At 35.8% G+C, this 25,792-nt stretch overlaps 3 protein-coding genes across 3 annotated transcripts; all 3 read right to left on the bottom strand.

The window, feature by feature from the left end:
* Nucleotides 1-1,964: 1,964 nt before the first annotated feature.
* On the bottom strand, nt 1,965-4,353 carry LOC116204583 (acyl-CoA--sterol O-acyltransferase 1-like). The gene is made up of 2 exons (XM_031536736.1): nt 3,563-4,353; nt 1,965-2,496 (listed from the first exon to the last, which is right to left on the bottom strand). Exons 1-2 carry the CDS (start codon nt 4,288-4,290, stop codon nt 2,124-2,126), a joined length of 1,101 nt encoding a protein of 366 aa, XP_031392596.1. The 5' UTR covers nt 4,291-4,353; the 3' UTR covers nt 1,965-2,123.
* A 3,202-nt stretch (nt 4,354-7,555) lies between these two features.
* On the bottom strand, nt 7,556-11,607 carry LOC116204582 (U4/U6.U5 tri-snRNP-associated protein 2-like). Its single transcript, XM_031536735.1, has 10 exons — nt 11,266-11,607; nt 10,453-10,858; nt 9,958-10,202; nt 9,575-9,659; nt 9,261-9,446; nt 9,002-9,169; nt 8,696-8,902; nt 8,395-8,566; nt 8,127-8,298; nt 7,556-8,030 (listed from the first exon to the last, which is right to left on the bottom strand). Exons 2-10 carry the CDS (start codon nt 10,822-10,824, stop codon nt 7,937-7,939), a joined length of 1,701 nt encoding a protein of 566 aa, XP_031392595.1. The 5' UTR covers nt 10,825-10,858; nt 11,266-11,607; the 3' UTR covers nt 7,556-7,936.
* Nucleotides 11,608-14,709: 3,102 nt separating this feature from the next.
* Nucleotides 14,710-18,353, bottom strand: LOC116206235 (rho GDP-dissociation inhibitor 1-like). The gene is made up of 5 exons (XM_031539049.1): nt 17,766-18,353; nt 17,102-17,168; nt 16,620-16,838; nt 15,842-15,966; nt 14,710-15,163 (listed from the first exon to the last, which is right to left on the bottom strand). Exons 1-5 carry the CDS (start codon nt 18,006-18,008, stop codon nt 15,083-15,085), a joined length of 735 nt encoding a protein of 244 aa, XP_031394909.1. The 5' UTR covers nt 18,009-18,353; the 3' UTR covers nt 14,710-15,082.
* Between the last annotated feature and the right edge of the window lie 7,439 nt (nt 18,354-25,792).

Raw genomic sequence — 25,792 nt, 5'->3', positions numbered from 1 at the left:
TGCCATGTCAGCTTAAGGTTCCAGTGGTTAGTTAGTGGCGATATTAGCAAAAGTAGAGATAATAAGTGTCTTATTGCAAAATGAGGAGACATCAGTGGAATTTTGCAATAACATGGGGGAAATTACAAAAAAGATCCTATAAATTTTCCTTTAAGAGTTTGGTCCATTCTCATGGTCCAAATCGTTACTAACCGATGTTGACACGAATCCTTTGTAACTTTATTTCTAGAAAGCCAACATGAAAATTAAAATACTTTATAAAATAGTTTTTGAAAATAGAAAATTGAAAAAAAAAAAAGAACCAAGGCTCTTCTTAGGCTGGGTGGTCGTCGACGAGGACCCCACCACTGGCAACCACCCAGCTCGACTGGGTTTTCGAAAAGAAAATAGAGAGACAAGGAGGAGAACAGTTGGAGGGCGGTGGGGTCATATTTACATTATGCTCAATATTTACTTTTTTTTTACAGTTTGGCCTCATCTTTTTAATTCAATTACTGAAAATAAAAATAAAAATAAGAGGAGAAGACAGTGAGATTGGAGAGCATGGACAGGGAAGGGGACAGTTGTGGCCTCGATTCCACTTGCCTAATCGAGGTCGCATGCGACGTCATGAGTCGCCAACAACCTTGCATGGACAGTGGTGGCCGAGATCGGGGCTACCAACGCCCTTAATTGTCCCTCTCTCTCTTATAAATCGTTGAAGAAAGAGAGGTTCCCGGTGACCTCCCCGGCCACCACCACCACCCTACCCCCCCCCCCCCCCCCCCCCCCCCAAAAAAAAAAAAATTTCTAACTGAAAATCAGGAAATGGACCAGATTGCAAAATCAAAAAAGTTCAGGGACACCGCTGTAAATAAGCCAAAAGTATCCCCAGTTGAGCGAATAAATAAATATAGAGCTGAATGATTAAGTTGGATTACTTATTAATGATTCAATACTTTTTTGACTGAATCATTAAGTTAAATCAATTTTTATGTTATGTTATCAAATAAACTTAATTCCATTAAGTGCTGAAAATTAATTTTAATACTTAGTTATAGTTATCAAACACAATGTTAGTTGTCTCTTCTAGATGTGAGGTGTTGTCTGTCCGATTGTTTGAAAGGATTTATTCCCTGTATGGCATGTTTGACATGCAAATTCTTCGGATGTTAATATGCTTGAAGGAGCAGAAGCTACAACTGCGCGAGTCGATAACTGGCGCAATCATGATGGCAATGAAGGAACCAACCGATGTTCTTTGTTGTCTTCTTTCTCTTCCATTCTCGCAACCTATATCATTTGGTAATATAGTCACAGTACTTTACGACAACATACTGAGGAGTGATGAGAAAATATTTAAAGAAAACAATACAGAACTTTTTCACCATGACTGTATCAATATAAAGATGTAATGTTCTTATTAACACGTAAACCTCCTAAATCTTTTAATTTGGAGGGTTAGAGATATGTCTACTTTCCCATAAATGTTCAATATATTCCACCCACTTTATTATTGCTATTAGGTTTGCCATGTCCTTCTTTGCACCTAACTTTTTTTCCCTTGATTTGATTTTTTTTTCGGTGTGTACTTTAATATCCAAAAATTCAATGAGCTCTAACTAATTCAATTCGGCCAGGATCAACCCACTAAGGAATAAAGCTTCCATAATAAAGGATTTTCTTCATTCACAAAGACTTCAACTGAGATCTTACTTAAGGAAAATAAATATCGAACTATTTGAACCATCAGTTATTGGTATCCCTTGATGTTTTCTCTTATTCATTAAGTATCGCTATAGGATTCCTTTTCCGTTGGTTGAAATTTTCCCTCTGTTTATTCTTAATCTACACGACGGTAAAGTACGAAGGTGCGAACAAGAGGGCTAACTTTAAATTAGAGAAGGCCTAATGATCAATTTTCATGATTAAATTATCCTCAGCATGTTGACTGAGGTATATCTCTGCTCACATTTGGATGGTCGTGACCACAAAGTACTTATAGTGTATTTTAAATCCATGAATTATAAATAATTGAAGTCCACCATTTGAGACTGATTCCTAATCGAAGAATCCTGTGTGTGACAATTATCTACTTTGTCCTAATATTTTTCCATAGTAAAAAAAAAAAATGAGCTTCCTCATTATCTCGATGTATTGAAAGCCTTCGAGACGGACATATGACTCAGGACGTCCTTCGCGAACTCCCCAATGGCCGAGTACTCCTCAAATGCCCTGATGTCGGCTCTGCATCGGAGTAATGGTGGCAGGAACAGCCAGAAAGCAGTGACCATGACGAAGCTGAACGTCAGGAACGCCGCCAGTGGCCTCGGGAGCCCCCGGCTCAGCCTTAGCTGTTTCTTGATGGCAATCTCCCCCATGAGGCACATGCCGTGAAAGAGGAAGAAACCGGTGATCTCCCACGTCGGCCTTATGCGTCCTAGGTAGTAGAATATCAGCTCGTGCATGATCGCTGACACCACAAACGTGCTGAACACCGCTGGTAGCGGAGCATACCTGTGATTTCAATCATCATCAGCATATATACATATATATGTATAGGATGGACGCATGCAGGATTTGAATTGGGACGAATAGCAATATCTTTTCTAACAAGTTAGGCGAATATAAATAATTTCATTAAAATTTGAAAAACACGCAGCAAAAAGATAAATAAATAATTAAATAAAATTTGAGAAACAAGATATAAATATGTTTAGTACGCAAAAATTCTTTAGCAGTCCATCCCTGTATATATACTTACCTACCTAGCTAAGTATTCGAAGCTTTCTGAATATTTTTAACAACAAAAAATATCTGATTTGCTATTACCCAAATATATATATATATATATATGTCTGATTTGCCGGTCAAGCCTCACTTTGTGGAAACTAAACTAGGAAATAACAAGAAAGAGATATAGTGCAGTGGCTAACACCCTCACCTGGTAACATAGAGATTTTAGGTTCGATTTTTATTAGTGGGATTACATGTGCCCCTTTATTTAGATTTCATTTCTATTTCCTTATACTAAGCCATGAGCCTACTATTGTAACCGAAAAAAAAAAAAAAAGAGACAACTGAATGTCTACACCTAATAAAATGGTTCGACCGACGACCCATTAAATATATCACAAGACACTCGGCCGTAGAAGTGGTAGGTCCCTTTCTTAAATTGGACCATTTGCTGTGTCCCCAAATCTTTACCCACAGGCGCCGAATTTGACGTGGGGAATGGGACGACATTGAGTTAAGAGTTGTGCTTCACATTCCGAATTCGGTTATGCCAAATGTCTCACAAATGGCAAATTTTGCAATTATTGGTGATTTGCACTTGACTGGCATTCGGAGGAAAAATAATTTCCCTTGAGTTAATCTTTTTCACCAGATTATGAAGTGCCCTCGACTATTATTGGTTCAGACTAACTCTTGCTCCAACATTATGAAATGCTTAGTGTGGAAACCTAACCAACAAGCTATATTCGGTCCATTTCAATTCAAGAACTTGGGCCAAACAAATCAATGACAAAAGAACATATTAATAATAGTTGTTGAGCCAGGGATGACGTGTAGCGTGCCTCACCTGCGGCTGATGAGTCGAGTGGAGAAGGAGAGCACGGGCTCGTAAACAGTGGGCCGGAGGATGCTCGTGACCATGATATTCCAGCGGCGGCCCCAGAAGTCCTGGAGGGACGTAGAGAGGTACGGCTCATTGAACTGCGGCTCCAGCTCCATCCCTAGTGCGGCCCGCGCCAACACCGCCGCCCCTGCCAGGATAATCTCCAGGCAGAAGTAGATGTGAAAGCCATAGATGAACCACAGCACCACCTGTGGCAAGTGGTCGCTGTAATCGTACACCCGGAGCATAATCCCCAGCAGCAGCAGCTTAATCCCGTAGTTGAAGACCGACTTGTGGCCCTTCTGGGGATCCTTGGTGGCGCCGGCCTTTTGACCCCCATCCTGAGGCGGGTTGGGTTGGATTTTGATGGGCAGGCTGGCGACGGCGATGAAGTTGGGGAGGGAGAGTGGAGGGTTAGAGGAGGCCAAGGGGCCCTTTCCCAAGGCGAACATGAGGAGCTTGAAGTTGGCGAGCCACGCGATGAAGAAGGCGGTGCTGCCGCAGAGGTGTACTGACGAGAGGTGGAGGGGCAGGAGGAGGAAGAGGCCGACAATGGGGAGGACAAAGACTAGGCGACCGGCGCCCGGCCGCGTCAGCTTCCCAAGGGCGCAGCAGTAAGTGAGGGCGGAGAAGACGGAGGCCCAGACCTTGATTAGGCCATAAACCTCGCTCTCGCCGCCTGCCATTGCCATGGCTTTAAGATAGAGAACTAATGGGCAATTTTTTTTTATTGGCCTAAACTAATAGGCACTTTAAGATAGAAGAATTTTTTTTATGTAAAGGAGGGAAATGGGGACAGGGGACGGAAATGGCGACCCGGACAAAGAGAGGCGGCCCACCGCAAAAGGAGAAATGTTAAGAGTCCGTTTGAATTTAGAGTTAAATTGAGTTGAGTTTTAATTTTAATTGATTCGTAATGATTGTATTGTTGAATTATGTGAAAAAGTGTAAAAAAAAAGTAATGAATAGTTGAGAGAAAGTAATGATTAAATAATGATTGTGTTATTGAATTATGAAAAAAGTAATGAATAGTTGAGATAATTTAATATTAAAAATTGAATTAAATGATTAAAAAAATTAAAAAATTAAAAAAAATAATGATTGTATTGTTGAATTGAATATAAGTGGAGTGGAGTGGAGTGGAGTTGAGTTAAAAAAATTTTAAGAAACAATTACACCCTAAATATGCACGGACCCATCCTAATAAATTTGAGACATTTTTTTCAATATGTTCTGCCGAAAGTGCAAATTAACTTAAAATAAACGTGGCTTTTCACTTTAGATTAACATAAACATAACGAAGAAATTGTAAAAACCATTATAAAGAAGAAAATCACAAAAGAAACAGAACAAAGATTTAACGGATGTCCAACATCTTTTGGTTTCCATCAATTTTTATTTTACGAATTTTTTATATAATGTTTCGATCTTTTTTTTGGGGTACAGAGATGTATAGGAGAAAAAGGAAAAAACACTGCAATACACAAGCTGTCAATCGTGTAGAGTAATTAGCTTAATGCGCATTGCGCAAACATGTGAAAAAATAAGTAAATTTAAATTGTTCAATATTTATGAAGAAACGTTTTTAATTTATCAAGATTGTTTCTCAACATTTATCAAAAAATATTACTCTTTATACAGTAAAATGTTGTACTATAGTGTCCATTCGTAATATCATACATATATAGATTGAGAAGAGAGGTAAAACTCAGAAAAAAACTTGATAGATTAATGAATATCTATAATCTATAATCTATAATCTATAATCTATCTATCTATAAATCTTCTATAAATAAAACTAAATTATAAATCTGTTGTTGGTGGGACAGCTGTCAAGCTTACATTTTAAGGCTCATATATCTCTTTTGTGGTAAATATAATATAAGTCAGCATAACCTCAGTCCCACGCATCAATTTGGTGCAGCACTGATTTCTTTTAACCCAAAACGAGCATTTGCGAAAATCGTCAAACCATTATTTCTGTCCCAATCTTTTATCTTTTGTTGAATCTCGCTTATAATTAATTAACTGAGATAAATTAGATGGTCTGACGAAATTCGTGAAAAAATAGAAATGTATTCTCTGTAAATATGTGCATTTATTCTCAAAGAGTAAACTTGAGTTCTTAAGAGCTAATTAGAGGGCACACATCCATATTTGACAATTAAAGATAAATCATTTTAATAAGAAAATCACTATATAAAAATTATGACTTCAAACGTAACGCCTTATCAAATTCTAATAATACATATAAAAGTATTTTATGTATATTCATTTTTACAAATTAGTTAATTCATTGAAATAAGTAAAAGAATAGTAACTCCGACCTCGGCCCTGATCCAGTTTGAGCGCCCCCCATAGCTCGGGCGCCCCCTGTTCTTTCTACAAACAAGAAGAAGAAGAAGAAGAAGAAGAAGAAAAAACCCCTGAAGACAGAGAAAATATTAATGAGAATTACTCATCTCCTGCTGAAGGGCATTCCTTTCATCAATGGGAAGCTCGATCTCCTGCTCAAGCTTGTGTATCATCTGCCTCGACCTGAAGATCCCCGCATGCAAATTCTTCACCACTGGCACAGGGGAAGATTACAGGTTGACCTCAATTAAATTCTTATATATTCACATTTAGGATCCTCTCGACTTCTCCCCGTAGTAGACTCTGCTTTCAACCTCGAGCCAAGGCACTGTTTTTGGTTTGCACCCCGGTATCCGAAAGTCTAATTGGGCTCCGACTAATCGAGACATTGCATAAGAGAAACAATCTCCGAACCGCTTCAACCTGTTGTGGAGGCACTTGTTGTACTGCCCAAGGGCAGATCAGCTTCTTTCTCAACCTCTCTCAAGCTTGCAATTTTCTCTTCACCTCGATGCGCTTGTTTCTCCTCTCGGTCATGAAAAGTAAGACCTCGCACTCTTCCTTCGCCAGAACCAAAGATGCCATTGTTAAAACTGCCAGCTTGAAGCCCTTTCTACTAGTAATAGAAGAATCAGAATCTTCCGAAAACCCGCCATTTCTGCTTGCAAACGAGATTCTCGGGCGTCTTCGTTGGGGATGCTTCGGACAGACCCCCGTGGCATGATTATATCTCTCACTATAAGGTCGCAACCGCTGGCCAGGGGTGATCACCGTTCGGGTTGGGTCGGTTTCAGAGTAAAATTTCGGGGCGCCACTTTTATCTGCTCAGGAATTTCAAAACCTGTCCCAAGAACTAAAACCGAAACGAACATAATAACCGACTCATACGGATATGGTTTTTCACGGTTCGGTTCTCGGGGTTACCCGAGAAACACAACAGAAAATTAAAACAAAAAATTAGAGATTCATCACACCACCATAATTCTGCAATAGATTCAGCTAATCAAATCATTTTGCAAGCATCCATAATCATAACCACGTAGTAACTTGCTGCTCAACAAAGGACACAAAGTGTTCCTTAACATCAGGTTCTCCTAAAATAAAAATAGTCCTAACGATAAGCAGTAAATTTGGTTAGGGACGGGAATTTCGGAGATGTAATTTCTAAACCGAACAGAAACTTAAGAAACTTAAGAAACCGAACCGCGTTCTAGAAGATCCAAAATTCAGGGCAGTTCGACTCACTTTGGATCGGGTTTTCAGGACAGCCGATTATTTTGATCAGCCCTACCGCTGGCCTCCTCCCCTTCTTCCTTCACGATTTTCTTATTTCATTTTTTTTTTTGTTCTTTTAATATTTTTCAGAATGTTTTTATTTTATATTTAAAAAAAAAGAGCTTCGAACCCATTATTTACAAATGAAGCAGCCCGTCGACACTTTTAAGTGTCATGTCGACAAACCCATTAAGATTAACATAAAAAAATGACATCGTGCCAAACCTATAATAATCTAAAATTGGCATATTTCCTTGCAAAAAAAGAAAGTACTAAAATTTTAAAAAAGGGGCAAATTTGTGCTTTTTTTAAAGATAATTTATCTTTCTTCATACAAGTCGCTCCTTCATAATATATTCCTTTTGAAGCAAAAGTTCCACTTGGGATCACTGGAGATCTTTCCATCCCAAACAAACTATGGACAACTTCTCATGACATACATAGTGGAGAAGTATGGAATATCCTGGGAAGAGTCAGATAAGCTACAATTGGCGATAGCAAGATAATCTATACCGTCTTTATCACGGCAACCATTTTCGGTACAAAGCCACTGGCTTTCAAACAAGAACCTCCCAAAACTTGCCAGAATTTCAAGCAGCTTAGACATGATTGATCTATCAAAAGGTTGTGCTGATTGTTTTTTTAGGATCCTGTCTCTAACAAAACTTGATAAAACGTATGGAGTCGCAAATGGCTGAAAATCTGATCTCACTTATGCTGCTCATATATCTGCATGTATGCCTCTGAAAGAGCTACCATTTGAGGAAGGGTTTCAGAGACATGCAGATCCTGCATCTCGTACCTGAATTTCATTGAAAACAGGAAGTTATGGACCAATGATCAAGAGTTGTACCACTTGAAACGGTGACTTGAACATATACCGCAGATAGAGAATTACCATAGTTCTTCTGATTTTCGCTGCACGAATACCCTGTATGACCCTTCACCAGGTTTACCGTCATGAACAACGTTGGCAATCAAATCATACTTCGACCGTAGCTGCTCATTCTCTTTTGGACTCGGCAAAGGAATGTAGTCCTTCAGCTCCAAGTTCTTCACCGGAAAATTAACTGCACAAGTCAATACCATTTCACAAGGCCAGCTTAGGTGACGCACTTTGAAGCAGATACATCAAGACAATTGAAACATTGTACAGATTATCTCACCTAATGTGGGATTCTTCTCCACAAAAAAGTTGTTTTTCGTAAAACGACGCATGTGGAGAATTAGATATTGCGGCAATCTCGTCACGCGGTACCTCATCCTTGCTATATGAGGACGGACCACCTCTGTGATGGCCTCCCCATCAAACTTCTTCAGTATGTTGAAAAGGGGAACCTGATAAAGAATCAGATTTCTAACTAAATACAACACATCATCTTCATATTATAAACCTCAGAGCAAAAGCAAACAAAAGCAAAGCATACTTCTTCAATACATTCAAGCAGATTAAAATGCAGCACATACCTGAGGAATGATATTTTTCTCCATCACATCCTTAAAAAGGGGCGGCGGAGGCAAGTCAAGCCCAAGCATTAAGAATGGCATCCTTGAAGTGTCAGAAATATTGTTTTCGTTCCCGCCTTCAGCCGGAAGACCATTCTGTTCATTGCTGTTTTCCTTCTTCTCAGTAATGGCCTTGTCAGGAACCTCTTTAACCACCTCCAATTCCCCCTATAGGGAACACTGACTTTTAGACAACAAGGTATAGCCAAAAGGAATCGACAGGGAAAGCAACAAAAACAATAGCACATCGAGAACTAAGTGGCTCACCTGAAAACACTGGTGAATGATGCTGCTATCTTTCTTTGAAGTTCTAAGGTCCGCATGCAGTGTATTCAGAAGCCACGACATAAATTCAACTGGATCAGACTGTACACCTATCCGGAATCTTTTCTTGCTGGCCTTCATCACAGACTGTAGGAACTCATGAGGACTTACCTGAAAATAAGAAAAGCCGTAACGTTGAGAATTATAGTTTTAGTCCATGACAAGAAATTTGGTGCAATTACATTCAACATAAGGATCAAACCTGTCCTTTAAAGTTCCGGGCGTGCCAGATTTTCCTTGTGAGTTCCCCAAAACGATGAACAAGAGGGGATTTACAATGCTGGTAATTTTCAGGAATAAGGAAAAAGTTCCTTAGAGGAGTAACTCTCATTAGTGACTGGATCGTGACATTGACAAAATCAGTCTCCTTAATGTTATTCAGGCCCACCTGAAAATGGCCAAGAGGGGGGAGGGGATTGAAAACATGAGAAAATGGCAAAATTCAATATGACCACATTCTTTAATGAAGAGAACCAGAAACTTGATAATTGCATAAGAGAGGTGAAAGAAACAAACCATTCCTGGTAGGTAATCAGAACCATCAAGAGTCCTAGACCATTGTTTGTTCTTATCAAGCTGCTCAACTTGTTCTCTGGTAAACCTGAATGCACGATACAGCATCCAAAGAATCAAGAACAGCATCTCAGCACGAATAAGAAAAGAACTCAATGCAACAAGCAAGAATAAAGTGAACACAACATCTGCAGGATGAGATATCAATCAATTTCAACTAGCCACCAACATAACTCACAAAAACAGTAAGCATAGAAGACAATCGAGAAGGCTAGCTCCATGGAAGACACACTGGCAGAGCAATGTACGAAAAATTACAGGCCAGCAAGAATCAACAGTAAAGTTAAGCACCAATTAAAATCAAGCAGTAAGCATGAAAAGTATACCTGGGGTTCAGCACATGCCGAATGTCATCTAATGAAGGATCATTGATCTCATATCCATCTGGAAGGCAGTAAACCTTCTCAGTCTGCAGATTAATGTAGACGTGATGCCCCGCTTCAAGGCTATGTGTATAGGCATGAGACTTTTTCCCTCTACCCTGGTAATACTTCCCACATACTAAACATGCATATACATTCAGATTTGACAATGACACGGAGCAGAACCTCTCAAAATCAAAGTCCAAAACCTGGAAAAGACAATAATAGAATATCAGGTAATGATAGGGAACAATTCTCACAATTGACATCCCTAGAGATGCTAGCAAATATTCTTACTGAACCCCCAACTAAGACTTAAAGAGTTAAACTTCATGAATACACACATTCAACTAAAAGTCATATGTAAGGCCATCATTTTTCTTGCATCCACCGACACATACAAAGATCGTATAGAAATTAATTCCAACAAAATAGTCTGAAACATGAGAATCTATATACCTGGCGATTCACGGTATCAAGATAAGGGCAATCTCTCCTAATCTCAACCGTTCGGCTTCTCCTCCCTTGATTATGCCCTTCCTCATCTTCACTATCACTATCATGAAGAATCTCTCCTCCTTCAGCTCTACCATCATTTTGTTGACCGTTAACACCAGCTTCCCTTCCATTATTATACCAATTCAGTGCTCTGCTCTTCCTATAAACTTCCTCATCATCATCATCTTCGTAATTTGCTAGCTTGTGAAGCGGGTTCTCGGAAGGTAACAAAGATGCGGAAGCAGAAGGAGATGAGTCTTCAGCCACTCTATGCCTCTTTGAATCAGGAACAATCCCTTCCTCATTGACCGTTGCTCCTCTGCCGGATTTCATGGTTATCGCTTCTTAGGCTTCTGTCTCAGTTTCACTGCTCAGAGGCAATCAATTATTCGAGTCACTAAGGGCATCATAATATGAATAGGCAAGTCACCAAAGCAGAGAATTCTTCTACATTTTTTCTTTGTGACTACACTTTCATTAATTTGAGCTAAACACAAACAAAGTCCCCAGGTTACCGAGAAATAAAAACCGACATGAATTGAAGAAGACAACCTGGGAAGTTCCTTAGAATCATTAGAAGTTCTAGAGACTGATTTAGAACAATAACTTCAGTTGCCTTGGCTAAATGAAAACAATTAGCAGGAATTTTCTCACGCTTGAACCAAGCAATCCATTCGCTAATGAGGCCACATATCAACAAATTAGAAAACCCTAAAACGAAATTCTAGACCAAACCACTGATCCGATTGAAAAGGCTGTAATTCGATTAAGTACCTCCGTGAAGCTCAGATTCTGAGTTGGAGATGGGAGGAGAGGACTCCAACAGAAGAACTGTTCGCTGGCGATGTGGAGTATGGTGAGGTGCCGCGTCTGGACGCCGGCAAGAACGAGCGGAGTGAAAGGCCTCGGACGACAGTGTGTTGGCCTCTACAAAAGGAGAAGCAGCCGCGACGCCTCTCTAGAGCACGTCGAGTTCGACTGGTCGAGGATTTGCTCGCCTGTGAGGTGTGAGGACACCCCGGCAAAGAGATCGCTGAGCCAATGAGCCATGGCCGAGTCGGTCTCACAATTCCCTCTATTCCGCCACTCCCTTCCCTATTCCTCTCTCATTTCCCAAGTTACTTCATTAACCTTTTAGGCTAAATTTTTTTATTAATTTTATTGCGTTTATTTTTAATTAAAAATTTATATTTTCACCTATAAAAAACCACTCATGCAACAAAATTTGGTAATTTTTATTTTTTTTTGAATAATTTAACATGACTTACATAAAAATATGAAAAATTACTTATATAACGCCACGTGTAGCCCCATTACAAGCTCTTGTTAAATGTATAATTCAAATCATTTTGTGTTATTTGTACAATCAAGATACTCACGATTTTTCAAGTCAGCTAAATCGTTTGATTGAATAAAAACTAGCCGCTTTAATTATTGAATACATTAAAATGAGTTAAGCAATTATTTATTGAAGATGAATTTTCTATTTTCAATATTGTTAATAGTAATTGTTACATACGAGTTAGTAGAATGAATTATTTAATAATAATAATATATTTTAATTTCAAATACACTTATTTGTAGCCATCTAATCAAAACTCATTCTTTTTTATTTTTACTCTTTCAATGAAATTTTGTGACCAAAAAGTCTAATGAAATTTCGGCAGATTGTAATATTAAATTATACATAGATCATTACATAATAATTCAAATATATTGTGCATGGACTAAATTAATATTATGGTTAATTAATTTTATGTTCTTTTTTTGAAAGTTTTCATGGTTTAATTAATGTGGTGGATTAATAAATATCAATCATGTAATAAATTTTAATTTCAAATACGTTTGTTGTCCTATAAACAAATCGATTCTTTTCAATTTTGTGACTGAAAAGTCGGTGAATGAAAAGTTATGGTGTAATTCTAATTAAACTGGCAGACCCTATTAGATGATTCGATATTTTATATTATATATAGATCATTAGATAATAATTCTATTGTATTGTGCATGGAATAAATTATGTTATTTTTTTCTTTATGAGTATTTTCTTGGTTTAATTAATGTGGTGACTTAATTAATATGGTGGGTTAATAAATGTCAGTCATGTAATAAATGAAAGTGATTATTAATTAATGTCATGGGGCATATGAAAGGTCGAGCCATGAGGAGCTTAGAGTTTGAAAATTGGAGCGATGACCTTAATTCTTTATCTTCGTTTTACAATTATATATTATATATAGATATATAGGTCGATATTCTCGTTGATTAATTGTTCCAAAAGGAATTGTAATAAAATCATGTAAATTTATTTTCACTGAATTCATGTTTTGACATTTTATTTATTTTTATAAATTAATATTTATTTGTTTAATAAGCATTACTGAATCCATTAACGTTTCATCAATTCATGGACATGTTAATCTAAACTTGGCTAATCAAATTTATGATTCAAAATTAAACTAGCACTGGTTATACTAAACCTATAATATAAGTTGCTCAATTTAGTATTCAAGGTTGACTTTGAAATATATACAATAAAAGCCTAAGATGATGTAATATATGTATTATATTGTACATAACTTAAATACGTATAGAAAAACCTCGCTTAAGCATAACTTTCATGTGAAAATACGCATATATAATTGTATATTATTACATTTAACTTTAACTAGCAAAAGGGCTAGCGCGATGCCGCGGGTCTTCAAAAAAGATCTTAGTCAACAATTTTTTCATATGATAGAAGTGCGAGAAATGATATTAGTAATATTGAAAAAGATAAAATATTTATAAATTAATACCATGTGACTTATTTTAAAATTGATATCACACTCTAAATTCAAAATTGTCTTAATTTAAAAAACATATAGACGTGAAGAAAAAAATGAGAAACTTAATTAGATAAAATGATAACAACATATAAAAATGCAAAAGTTTATATGAAATATTGAATATATATAATTAATTTTATAAAAAATAAAATATTAATTCATGCTTTGTAGATACAACTATACCATATCTATTCGAATTACGCATATAATTAAATAACTATTTAATTCCTCTACATTAAGTATCTCATTTTTTTTATATTACTGTTACAGCTTGTCTTTACTGCAATATATTTCATTTATCATGATACCTTTATGACACATGATATCGTGTTAGAATGCACTCAAATATTATGGATTCTTTACTTTAACAAGGATTCTTTTATTTAGTTATTTAGTAATAAAAAGTAAAATATATGGGTGCATTATAGCGTGTGCAAATATGCACCATATTATAATAATACAACAAACCTATAAATACGAAATATTATAATTCTTATAATTTTAATTAAGTAAAATTTTTATTGAAAACTCATCATTAAGAGCCCCGTCAATTTTAAGTGGTCTTTGAAATTCATTTAAAGCATCTCGCGACTATGACCAATCTAAGCGAAAATTGTCAATAGGCTGGAGTGATCTTGCGTTTCACCAAAAAATGGTGACGACTTAAAATAAAAAATTTATATTTAGGTAAATAAATTATTAAATTATATATATATATATGAGCCTTAAATGAGATTATAAACTAATATCAAAAGATCAAATTAAAAAAAAAGCAAAAAATTGATAGGTTGACATCTATCCATTATAACCAAGAGTTTTAGTTTATAAGATAATAAAAACTAAAGATAAATGATTTAGGAGAAAATTATAAAATAAGTTTCAAGCAGTGATAACTCTATTGTCGATCACAACTACTTGAGATTCAAGGCTGTTCTTGACCTCGCTTCGGGCGATGGAAGCCTGTAACAGAGCCACCATTGCCACGACATTTGGGGGCATTTGAAAATCACAAATTTGACAATCAAGATGAAAAACAAGACCAATTAAGTGAGCACAAGCCCATATGTTACTGCATTTTCGGAGTACATTGTGAATAATTCAAAATTTAGGGGTAATTAGTGCAATTACATAATCTTAAAGCGCGTGGGATGTGTCTCTCATCTGAAAAGGTTAACCCTCATTTCAATCCAAACCTCACAGGCTCCGCCTCTCAAATGTATTTCAGTAAATGTATCTCAGTGGACATGGGGATTAAACCCCTTGGGCACTCCAATTGCCATCCTCTGCACCTATTCTTTTACTGATCACGGATATGGACCAAACGAAGCCTGGGCTAACACATACATCAAGCAATAGCAACTACTTGGGTAGATCCGAGAAGTAGTGAAAGTAGAGAAGAAGGCATTCTCGCAACTTTCTAGATTAATACGTGCGTACATTAGAGGTCCAAAAGTCACACTAGAGAACATCAGACAGACAGGAAAAAGAGGAGACAATGCAGATAGACCAAACTCAGTCACTAACAAGCAACACTAACAAAAGCGATCCCGAAAGCAAAACATGCTAAAATGTAATAGTAGATCAAGTTCAGCTCCTAGTTCATCTTTCTCTTCCCTTCTTTTCAATTAACATTCTTCCATTTATTGTTTAAAGCAACAGTCATGGACAAGTAGTAGATTACACATGACATAGGAGATTGCAGGATCTCTCAAGTTCGAAGAACAGTTGCAGGCAAAGGAAAATCAAGACTGGAGGCAGAGAGATTATTGGTCCGCCGGCCACTCTTTCCGGATGTCAAAGGTGTAGTTGATCTCCAAGTAGCACTTGTTATCATCGTCAACGAACTGCAAATGAAGACAGAGAATGAACAAACTTGAAGCCAGGAAGGATAGATTTTGTAAAAGGCCTTAACATGGAAACGACAAATTGTAGATTGTAAGATTGATAGGTAAAGGAGACCCCTTGTTGTTCGTCTACGCAAATAAGAAATCGGTTTATTGGATGCAAAAACTCTCAAGATTTTGCCTTCTTACATGAAAGATGCATTTAAACTCATCGATAACGAGCCAGGAAACAGAAGCCCTTTTTTGCACTTTGTCAAAAGTTTGCATCCCCTAGAATTCCTAGCGGCACTTGTTACCCTACTTCGAGAAAAGAAAATCCCACAACCAAATAGTTGTATCAGATTGTAAATTGTTTTAATGAAAATGCCTTAACTGATCAAAGGCTAGTTTTATAATTCACAAAAGTCAAGAACTCAAATTAACAGCATTACAACTGACACACATGCAATCCAAATGAAGCTTAATCAGTATTTGTTTGCATTTGATGAACTTTCTGAGCATAAGTGAAGAGGTGAGATTATCTTTGAGAACACCCTTCTCAAGAAACTTATTTTAGTATCATTTATCAATCAAAGCCTTGTATATTCCTTAAATGTCATGATCATCAATTAGGCACATGAAAGGTGCAATACACAGTACAAATTCACAAGCACAATATTAAAAGAAGACGAAACTAACCTTGGTTCTAGCAGAGTAAGATCCTCGAGCAAACATTCCGGAAGGTGTCGTCTCCTCTGGCATCACATGTGTGTAGGGCTCTGACTGTGGGCTGAAGGTGCCGACCATCTCTTTCGAGCTGTCCACTGCAAGAGAATGCGCATAAGATGTCATGCCCTGACTTTGATATTGAAGATGTATGCATAACTTAATACAATAATAATTCCCTAAATGACGAACATATGGAGAGATTACAATCACAAGTTGTTTCTAAGAATTGCTAGGAAGGTAATATGGCTTTTTTAAAGAACTTTTGACTCTATGTAATACATAAGTCTCTTATTGCAACTGGTCCAGTAATACATAAGTCTCAACACCGGGGATGGATCTTGCCTTATAATATACATCAAGTCTTTTCCTTGCCCTTGTTCTTTTCCTTTTGGACTGCTTCTTTTTCCTGATATGGAACCATATTCTTTTTTCTGGTTCCACAGACAGTATGGTCGTGAAATCATAATTAAGATTCTGATGATTTGATCACCTTGTGCCAATCGAAGGAACCATATATATATATATATATATATATATATATATATATTCCCTTAGTTCCACAGACAATATGGTCGTCAAATCATAATTAAGATTCTGATGATTTGATCAGCCTGTGCCAATCAACTAATGCACCAGACGGAGTGGGACCATGTTAAAGAAAGTCGGAGGATTCGCAACCCATCATGTTTATCTAAAACCTCATCCTGAGCATAGATTACATGGAAGGAAATTTCTTGCTAGAATTTACCTTTTACACCAGTCTTCCACACAGTGTTGGTGTATTTGAGACCAGAGACAATGTTGTTTTTGACCTGAAAGGAGAACTTGAGGTTGTAGCGGCTGCCTTCCTTTAAAGTGAACCATAGGCCTTTGGGCTTCCCATTCTCAGGTATCGAAAGAACAATGTCGGACCTTCCCGGCGACAGTATTGCCAAGCTCAAGAACTTCACTTCGGGTTCCAGAGTTTCTACGAACCATAACAGGTATCGACCATTTGGTAGTTAGATAAAGGGGGGGGCGGGGGAGTGGAAACACCGAGTCCATTGATTGATGCAGTAATCACATTGTTTTACCAAAAGTACTAAGCATTCGAGTTTAACACAAAAGAAAATGTCCAACAATGTTATTGCCTATCAGGATGAGCGGATTATCTGCTGCAAGTTTCACTGTGAATGCAGAAAGGAAAGGGAAAACGAAAAGTCAGTTGCAACATTGAAGAAATTAAATTACCTCCAACAGATGAGAAGTCCACACTGCCCAGAAGCTGTTCCTTCCATCTCCTTAAGCTTTCATCATCCTAAATATCCAATCAAAACGGGTACCATAAACATCCACATTGATGACAACAAAACTCGACCGAGAATGAGAAAAATTTTCAACTCCATTTCACATAAGGGAAGTTGCTTTTCTCCGTTGTCTTTTTCCTGTACTACAGGTAATCACTGTGCCTTCCCTTCCATGCAAATCTCTTCAACAGTCATGCACTCGCCGTTGACAATCTAGAGAATGCTGTAGATTTCCGATGAAATTTCATTTTATAGAAGTGTTTCGCAGCGGTTGCAATATCTTTCGTAATTAGAAAAAGCTTCGTCGGTTGCACTTTAGATGAGACTTTCTTGGACGAAATTAGGAATCTTGTTCTTGTTTTCACAAAAACATGACAGCAGATATAAAGAAAGATTTCAAACCCATCTTCTCCACGCAAAAACATGAACAATTGTAAATTCCAATGCACCAGAGGCCTTTTAAATTTGCCTGACAGAAGATTAAAGGCTTACCCAACAAGATTCTCTAGGAAAGCAAGTTGAACGTTAAAAAAAAAGGAAATGAACCAGAATGGGCAGAGGTTGATGCATGGCATGTGTTAAAATAAGGCAGGCAGGGAAAGACAGACCTTATCCTTCTCGAAATGTTCCTTGAGAGTGCACTGGGGTCCCAAATCGATCTTCTTCCCGCCCCCATCTTCATCATCCTCTTCCTCGGTGGCATAGATGGAGCTCTCGCTCGGGGACCGGTGGATCTTGTGCTCCTCTTCCTCCTCGGCGTTTGTGGGTGTCTTCGTTCCAGCGGGCTGCTGCTCTGTCTTCTCGGCGCCCTTGTTGTCGTCGTGCCCCATTGCTCCAACAGCCAAGGACATCAACAGTTCATCAAAACCAGAGTTTCCCTACACCCCTAATGCAAGAAGAAGAAGAAGATGATGATGGTGCTGGAACAGGGGAAGAACTGGAAAAGGGAGAGATTTCTTTCTTCCTTTCTTTCTTCCCGGGGGGAAACAGAGCAGCACCCGAATGCGGAGAGGGGGAGAGGGAGAGGGGTTAATGGGGTGCGATCCAAGGAAGGAAAACTAACTATGGCATGAACTTCTCTGTTTCTGGTTTTTCTTTTTCTCAAGAAGCCAAGAAAATGGGGACAAGTGTAGGGGAGTTTGTTATTCAGGGGAAGCTCAAATTTTTGAGAGAGAGAGAAAGAGAGAAAGAGAGAAAAAAAAAAAAAAAAAAAAAAAAAAACAATGGTGGGTTGCTGACAGAAGGGGGAAGAAACAGTCAATCGGTCATGTGGTGATCCGAAAATGTGAAGTTGAATCCAAGGAAGAGGAAAAAGGAGACAGCCATCTCCAGGGGATAAACAGTGTACGGACAGATGGGCCAATACCTTGAGGAGTTTTTTTTATCATCTGTGTCTTTGGGCATTGATATTTTTTGGCTTAGTTTTTTTTTTTCTTAATAAGTAAAAACAATTTGTCCCCAGCCTAGGGCAGATATTATTTACCCCGGCCTTTAAAATTTTCTAAAATACCCCTTAACTTAAATAATAAAAAGGCACTTTACCTCATTTGGTCAAATTTCCAATAAGAATGAGTGACGTGACATTTTTGAGAGACAAAAATGTCATTTCACATAATTTAAAATAATAAAATCATAAATTTTAAAAAAAAAATTAGGAAAAGGATTAGAGATCAAAGAATAGGGTGACATGGCTGGTGGAGGCGCCTCCATCCCTCGATCAGGAAGATCTTAGTCGAGATCTCTCAATAGAAGGGGTGGATGGCACCACAACAAGCCACCCCACCCCCCGATCGTGGTTGCAGCAAGCCCGCCGATGATCTCGTTCTAGGGGTTTGGTGGCATTAGGGCTCCCCCACTCCTATCTCCGATCCATTTCCTTCACTTTCTTTTTTATTCAATTTTTTAATTAGTTATTTTTATTTGGTTAAAGTTCATATTTGCCCCTTGAAAATGCCTCATTCCATGAGCATGCCTCTTTTTGCCCGGAAAAGTGATCGGAGGGGGCAAAATGCTTATATTTTGTAAGGTTGGAGGTATCTTATAAATTTTTAAAGATTGGGGGCAAGAGTCTAAAATGTGAAATTGCAAAACATCATGTGAATCAAATGAAGGTTATCGTCGCTCTAATTCTATGCGATAACTTTAAATTTTTTTTTTACAAAGAAAAAGGTGTGTGATTATTTTAAATTTTTAAATTATTTTGATAAATTCTCGAAATCATTTATTGTTACTAACCAACAAATATGCTTTTGACAAGCATAGGAACAATAGTTGGGAGAACATATTCTTCATCAGTCTTGCGTTATCCACGATATATCATTAGGGTCATAGTAAATGAATAAATAAGCTTTGTAGTGTACATTTATATATTGAAACAACTATTGTAATTCTTCCTCATCGAGTCGTTATGATAAACCAATTAAAATTTGTTGTTCGAAAGACGTCAAAACGAAATTAGAATAACGAGAAATCGAAAAATAAATGGCACCAAATATACATAGTAAAACCCTCAAACGAAGGAAAACATTATGGACAGAGCATGAGTATCCCCTAGATAAAAAAAAATGGAGATTACAACTAGATATCACTTGTGTTTTCTAACCCCCTTACCGACCCAAACCTCACCGAGAATAGTCTCCCCGACCTCTCAATTCCCTCACATTTCTCACCCTAAAACTCTAGAGTTACAGAGAAATAAACCCGAGAGAATTCCCGAAAGATCTCACCCAATACTCACCATCTCTCGCAACATTGTGTCTTGAGTACATGCTTCACTCCCTTTATGTAGATACAAGACCCCCTTATCTCAAAAATATCCTAAAATTCCTCTAGAATATTTTTCCATTTGAGATACAGATATTTCTCAACAGGCTCAATTGAATTATGCTAAGAGCCTTCCATGACCGACTTCTTCTAGTCAGCCATCAAGGTCAGATCCAGCTTGTGTCTCTCCTTGTAGTGCTCCATCTAGGCCATGTTGAACCGGCAAAGCTTTCATCTTTATCCGCCACAATCCGAAGTCGTTCTTCCTATCAAATTTCTCCACCTCAAATCTCGCGCCTAACATTTTTATCAACTCTGAGACCTGTGCTCTGATACCATTTATTGTTCCAAAGATGTCCAGACGAAATTAGAATAGCGAGAAATTGAAAAATAAACGACATAATCGAATTATTAAATTAAGAAATTCTTATTATGAAATGAAATTCTATTTAGTTATTTAATTCTATTGAGAATTTTTTATAAATGATATAAAGTCATGTAATAAATAATAGTGATGACATGAAAAGTCAAAAAGGAATAGAATTAGCTTAGTAAAAAAACTGTCAAAAAAATGTTATTTGAGTTTAAAAAATGGAATGAAAAAAAAATCTTACTGTACTATATAATTAAGATATTAATTATTCATAAACATCTAATTGATAAATAGATCAAAATTATATATCACTATATTACACTATATTAATTATCAGTATATTAATAGTTATATTATTAATCATTAGATTCTATCATATTATTCTATATCAAATATATGCGGTAAAACCCTCAAGTAGAGGGAAACATCAATAGACAAAGCAAGAGTATCCAGTAGATAAAAGAAAATCAGAGATTACAACCGAGATATCCCTCGTGTTTCCAAAGCCCCTTTACCGATTCGAACCTCACCGAAAATAGTCTCTCCGACCTCTCAATTCTCTCTCACCTTTCTCACCTTAAAATTATAGAGTTATAGAGAAATAAACTCGAGATAATTATCGAATGATATCACCTCAACACTCACCGTCTCACGCAACGTTGTGTGTTGAGGATATGGCTCACTTCTTTATATAGATACATGACTCTCTTATCTCAAAAATATCCTAAAATCCCTCTAGAATATTCTTCCATTTGATATATGAATATTTCTCCTTTTAAATAATCTAAAGATATCGTATAAATATTTTTAATATTTCCTATGAATATTTCACTCTTCAAATATTCAAAAAATACAACGAAATCCTTAGAAAATATGAAATATATCACTCCTTTCTCTTTTCGACCAATCTTGTCGTCGCCTACTGGGTCTTCGAATCTTCAGGCTTAATCCGAGACATCTCTAACAAAAATTTTCAATTTTATCTGAACATGAGTTCATTTGATAGCGTGAATGTGATTTTTAAACGGAACCTGTGTTTGGTGATAAAACAATAGTTTGGGTTGAATGTGGCACTTGCAATTGATCAATAAGTAATTATAAAAATAAAATTGATTATACTTATTATATTATATATTTCAAGTACTAATCAGTCATGTATTTTAATTCTAATAGCTTTAAATTAGTGAATTCCAAACACATTAACGTAATCTAAATCCATAATTATTTTTTATTATTTTATTTCCGGTTTTCCATCGGCAACATCAACCCCAATTCCCAAACCAACCCTTCTTGAGCAGACCAACATTAGACACAGGTAATATCTCTTTCTAATAATTCTCTTTTGATTTAGGCAAAATTTTCTCCCTCAAAATGATTCGACGACCCCACTAGATAGAGCTCGGCTGGTATCCTCATCATTCTCGCAATTATACACGCCAGTAATTAATTAAAATTCCAATTGAAATTTTTGATGAAATAACGTCAACTCAAACGAATAATTAATTGGCGGAGCGATGAGTGGAAATTTTTAAATTGATTGAATTAAAATGATTGGTGGGGGTCCATTTGGTTTCTCTTCTTTTATGATGATGGCATGTATGGCACGTGAAATCGGTTGCAGCAAATTGATTGTGCTTGACAATGCCACCATGCACTTTCCTTATTATAGAGGCACAAATAATAATAATAATAATAATAATAATAATAATACAGGCACGAATTACTTCCCGTCTCCTTTTCTTATAATTTCTTTTCTTTCATATAAAAATAACTAGACATAGACCGCGCTACGCGCGGAATTCATTAAATATTTTTTTTCTCAAGTTTAATTTTTATAACGCATTGTAATTTTTTATCAATCTTAATTAGTCGAAACAATATACTTTGTCCTTTGAAATATAAAAATTTGATTTCTGAGTTAAATTAATTAAATAATTAAAATTTTGAAATGTGAGGAAGTTATGCAAGTGAGAAGTGAGAGAGGGAGAGAGAAAAAAGAGAACTTTTAGGAGAACAATGTGAGTCGAGAAAAGTGCGAATGCAAATTAACAAAACTGATATTGTATCCAATTGATCATATTTTCTAATCGAATTGGAAGAATGATATTTTGAGAAATCGAATGTTAGAAGAAAAAAAAAACTTTCTTTTTGAAGTAGCATAGATGATTCAATTGTTCAGAAATTTAATATATAAGCTAAGAAAGAGAGAGAAATTAGATATACCGCGTAGGCCAAAATCCCATGAATGATAGATTATTCAGACTTATTCATTAAATAAGATAAGAAACTTGCCAATTTATACGCTACATAGATTTTAAAAACGAAGATCTTGAAATGAATATAGATAGATGTGGAATAATAACTACATCACATCCGAAATATCTCAAGGAGATAAACTAACCTAATTGATCAGGAAAATCTTATTTCAAATATTCTAATTCCTAAAATATCGAAATAATATATCTACCACTTCCTTAAGAAGAACATGTAAACCAGCGAAAATTCTAGTCTTGCATGAGTTTCCAATCGAATTTGACGGCGGTGGGGGCTTCATTACCCAACAATAACCATGAATTGACATGGGTCTAGGGTGCGTTTGTTTTTCGAATAATATTCAACTCAACTCAACTCAATTCCACTTATTTTTAATTTAACATCACAATCATTACTTTTTTTATTTTTAAAATTTTTTAACCATTCAATTCAATTTTTAATATTAAATTCTCTCAACTATTCATTACTTTTTCACAATTCAACAACACAATCATTACTTAATCATTACTTTTTCTCAATTATTTATTACTTTTTCATACTTTTCCTCATAATTTAACAATACAATCATTACAAACCAATTAAAATCAAAACTCAACTCAACTCAAAATCCAAACGCACTCTTAATTATCAATAGACTGAAACAAAAAATCCCTTGGCTTCCGCGGTCAAGATATACCTGTTGACTTGATGGCTTGAGCATATGTAGCTTCAAATACCGAAGAGATTGACTTGAGTTTTTCTCGCTTCAAAGGTTGTTTATTGTCATTTTCATGTTATCAATGGCCCATTATCCAGCTTCGGACCTTGAAGAAATTTAACATAAAATAGGAAGGAGAGATATCAAAACGTGGTAACCATATGTCAAAATCACGATAGTGGATTATTTAAATTGATTAATTAAATAATGTAGAAAACTCACTTGTTTATAGACAAAAAAAATTAATAAAAATAATGATAGATGTTGATAGATAGCTAAATCAAATCAAAAATATCTTAAGAGTATAAACTAATCTAGTTAACCAACAAGATCTTATTTTAGATATAGTTTAGTTCCTATAATATCGAAATAATATCTCTAAAAATTATCTCTACATAAATTTGTTTTATGGGTAACAATTATTATATAAGATAGCTATTTTGGGTCCCTTTTTGGCCCCTGGAGGCGAGTGGGAGCTTTCTAATCCCTCTCTCTTTTTTTTTAGTGTTTTCTAATATGATCTAAATAAAATTATCACGTAATTCGATCAATTTGTTAGGGTAAATATATCTTTGATTATCATGCTCATTAGACTTTCAAATATCGGAATCTACACCAAAAGAATATATCTTTTTAAAATTTTTAGCCTTTTCAATTTCAAAATTTCTTTAAAATTTCTCCATTTTCCATTTTTTCAAATCCGACCTGAATAAGGTATCAGTTAATTCGGTCAACTCGTCAGCCCAAATGATATGATCGTTATAGTAAGACCACTTATTCCCCAAAAACATTTTCCCTCAATTTTTATTTTGGAAAATTAGAAGCAATTTCGCATTAAAAGTACCATATATATGCAATATTTTTTTCTCGAATTTTAGGCTACAAGTAGGGAATATTTTCATTCTACCAGGTGTCTTTCTTTGTTTTAATTTTCTTCTTTTGCCCAGTGTTTTTAAATATGGACCGGCAAGATAACGGTGTAAGCCGGTTGACCAGTTGAGTCAAATGATCTGATCATTATAGTTAAAAGCAAACTTATGGAAGCGAACCTCTAGCATTCATAAGTAAATATAACGTCACATTTTTCGCCCTTATGTTGTACAAACTTTTCTCTGTTTTTTTTTTGGCCGATCACTATAATACTTTACTTCATGTGCCTGAATAAGGTATTAGGTAATTTTGGTCAACCCTTAATGCCGAATTATCCGATCGTATAGGGTTTTAGGCAAAAAATTCCCTAACTTTTATTTAGAAAATTCAAAAGAAATTCCATATTAGAAGTGCTAGATGTACAAATTAGGATATTTGCAATAATTGTTTTTCAAACTTTTTTTGGGTATTTTTTTTAACTTTAGATTACAAGTGTGGAACTATTTCCCTCTCCTAGATATCCTTGCCTTTTATTTTAATTTTCTATTTTATCCAATGTTTTTAAAACCGACCCGACCAACTAGCAGGATAACTTGATTAACCCATCGAGTCAAATGATTCGATCATTATGATCAGGCCAAGTTAATCTAAAATATCATTTTTCTGCTTTTTTTTATCTAGATTTATTCCTACTACATGCGAGTTGTTCCCTTTTTTTATTACAAGTACTATATACAAAAATAATGTCACCTAAGGAAGCGAACATTACAAGTAAATATAAGGTCACATTTTACGCCCATATGGTTTACAAGCTTTCCTATTTTTTTCTTTATCGCTAGAGGATTTGATTTCCGATGTACTTCAATTTATTCTCTCTATCTATTTTATCTTTTTCTAAAGAGTAATACATATACCCTATGCTTTTTTTATTTTTTATTTTTTTACAGTTTTTCATTCATAGATACAGACTTCTTCCTCTATACTGTCTCTTTCGTAAGGAAATATACTAATTATACACGTACTATTACAAGTAATATTTTCTTCCCTTTATCCGTACGAAAAGACTCATAAACATTCCAAATCTATTATTTTAAGATATTATAATCATAAATAAATAAGGGGATATAGAAAATAATAATTTATTAATATACATCTATCTAACAAATTATTTGAGGAAACTTTTGTTGCTGAGGCACAGCGAGGGCAATGTCCTAGTGCTTTTGAAGACAATGCTAATTACCATGATATGATTATATTAAATTAAGAATCGACAAAAATTTGAACCCTTAGATAGTAACAGAAAATTTCGACAACTTATTATTCCAAAAAATCTTTCAGAAATCTAACAATTTACCGAAAATTAATAAACCTCATTTTATAAGGTGGTTCTTAATTTGATCGGCCATCTAAGATCAACTTCATGACAAACAAGATGTTAGACACATAATATACCTTGCCTATCTTTCTTTCTTTTCTTTTCTTTTTTCCGGTGGACTTACCTTGTATATTTCGTTTACACCACATCTGGAATCTATTTTTGCAAAATTAATTCAGTTCAATTATAACTGGGTAACATTCTTCTTAGATAACCTGTGCCACTTATGGAAATGATATATCTTAGTTAGATACATACATATATATATATATATAATAAAAGC

Source organism: Punica granatum, chromosome 4 (assembly GCF_007655135.1).
Source record: "Punica granatum isolate Tunisia-2019 chromosome 4, ASM765513v2, whole genome shotgun sequence".
Classification (NCBI taxonomy): Eukaryota; Viridiplantae; Streptophyta; class Magnoliopsida; order Myrtales; family Lythraceae; genus Punica; species Punica granatum.
Note: the sequence above shows the minus strand (reverse complement) of the source record. Positions and strands in the feature narration are given on the sequence as shown.

Bases quoted from the DNA above. Each gene is read 5' to 3' on its own strand.
- LOC116204582 (XM_031536735.1), bottom strand. From the start codon at position 10,824: ATGAAATCCGGCAGAGGAGCAACGGTCAATGAGGAAGGGATTGTTCCT. The intron at 8,903-9,001 runs GTGAGCCACTTA...TGTTCCCTATAG, and splicing joins TCATTCACCAGTGTTTTCAG to GGGGAATTGGAGGTGGTTAA. The intron at 8,567-8,695 runs GTATGTGCTGCA...ATTCTTTATCAG, and splicing joins AGAAAAATATCATTCCTCAG to GTTCCCCTTTTCAACATACT.
- LOC116204583 (XM_031536736.1), bottom strand. From the start codon at position 4,290: ATGGCAATGGCAGGCGGCGAGAGCGAGGTTTATGGCCTAATCAAGGTC. The intron at 2,497-3,562 runs GTGAGGCACGCT...TTGAAATCACAG, and splicing joins ACTCGACTCATCAGCCGCAG to GTATGCTCCGCTACCAGCGG.
- LOC116206235 (XM_031539049.1), bottom strand. From the start codon at position 18,008: ATGTCCTTGGCTGTTGGAGCAATGGGGCACGACGACAACAAGGGCGCC. The intron at 16,839-17,101 runs GTAATTTAATTT...TATGGTTCGTAG, and splicing joins GGACTTCTCATCTGTTGGAG to AAACTCTGGAACCCGAAGTG. The intron at 15,967-16,619 runs GTAAATTCTAGC...ATTCTCTTGCAG, and splicing joins GTGGAAGACTGGTGTAAAAG to TGGACAGCTCGAAAGAGATG.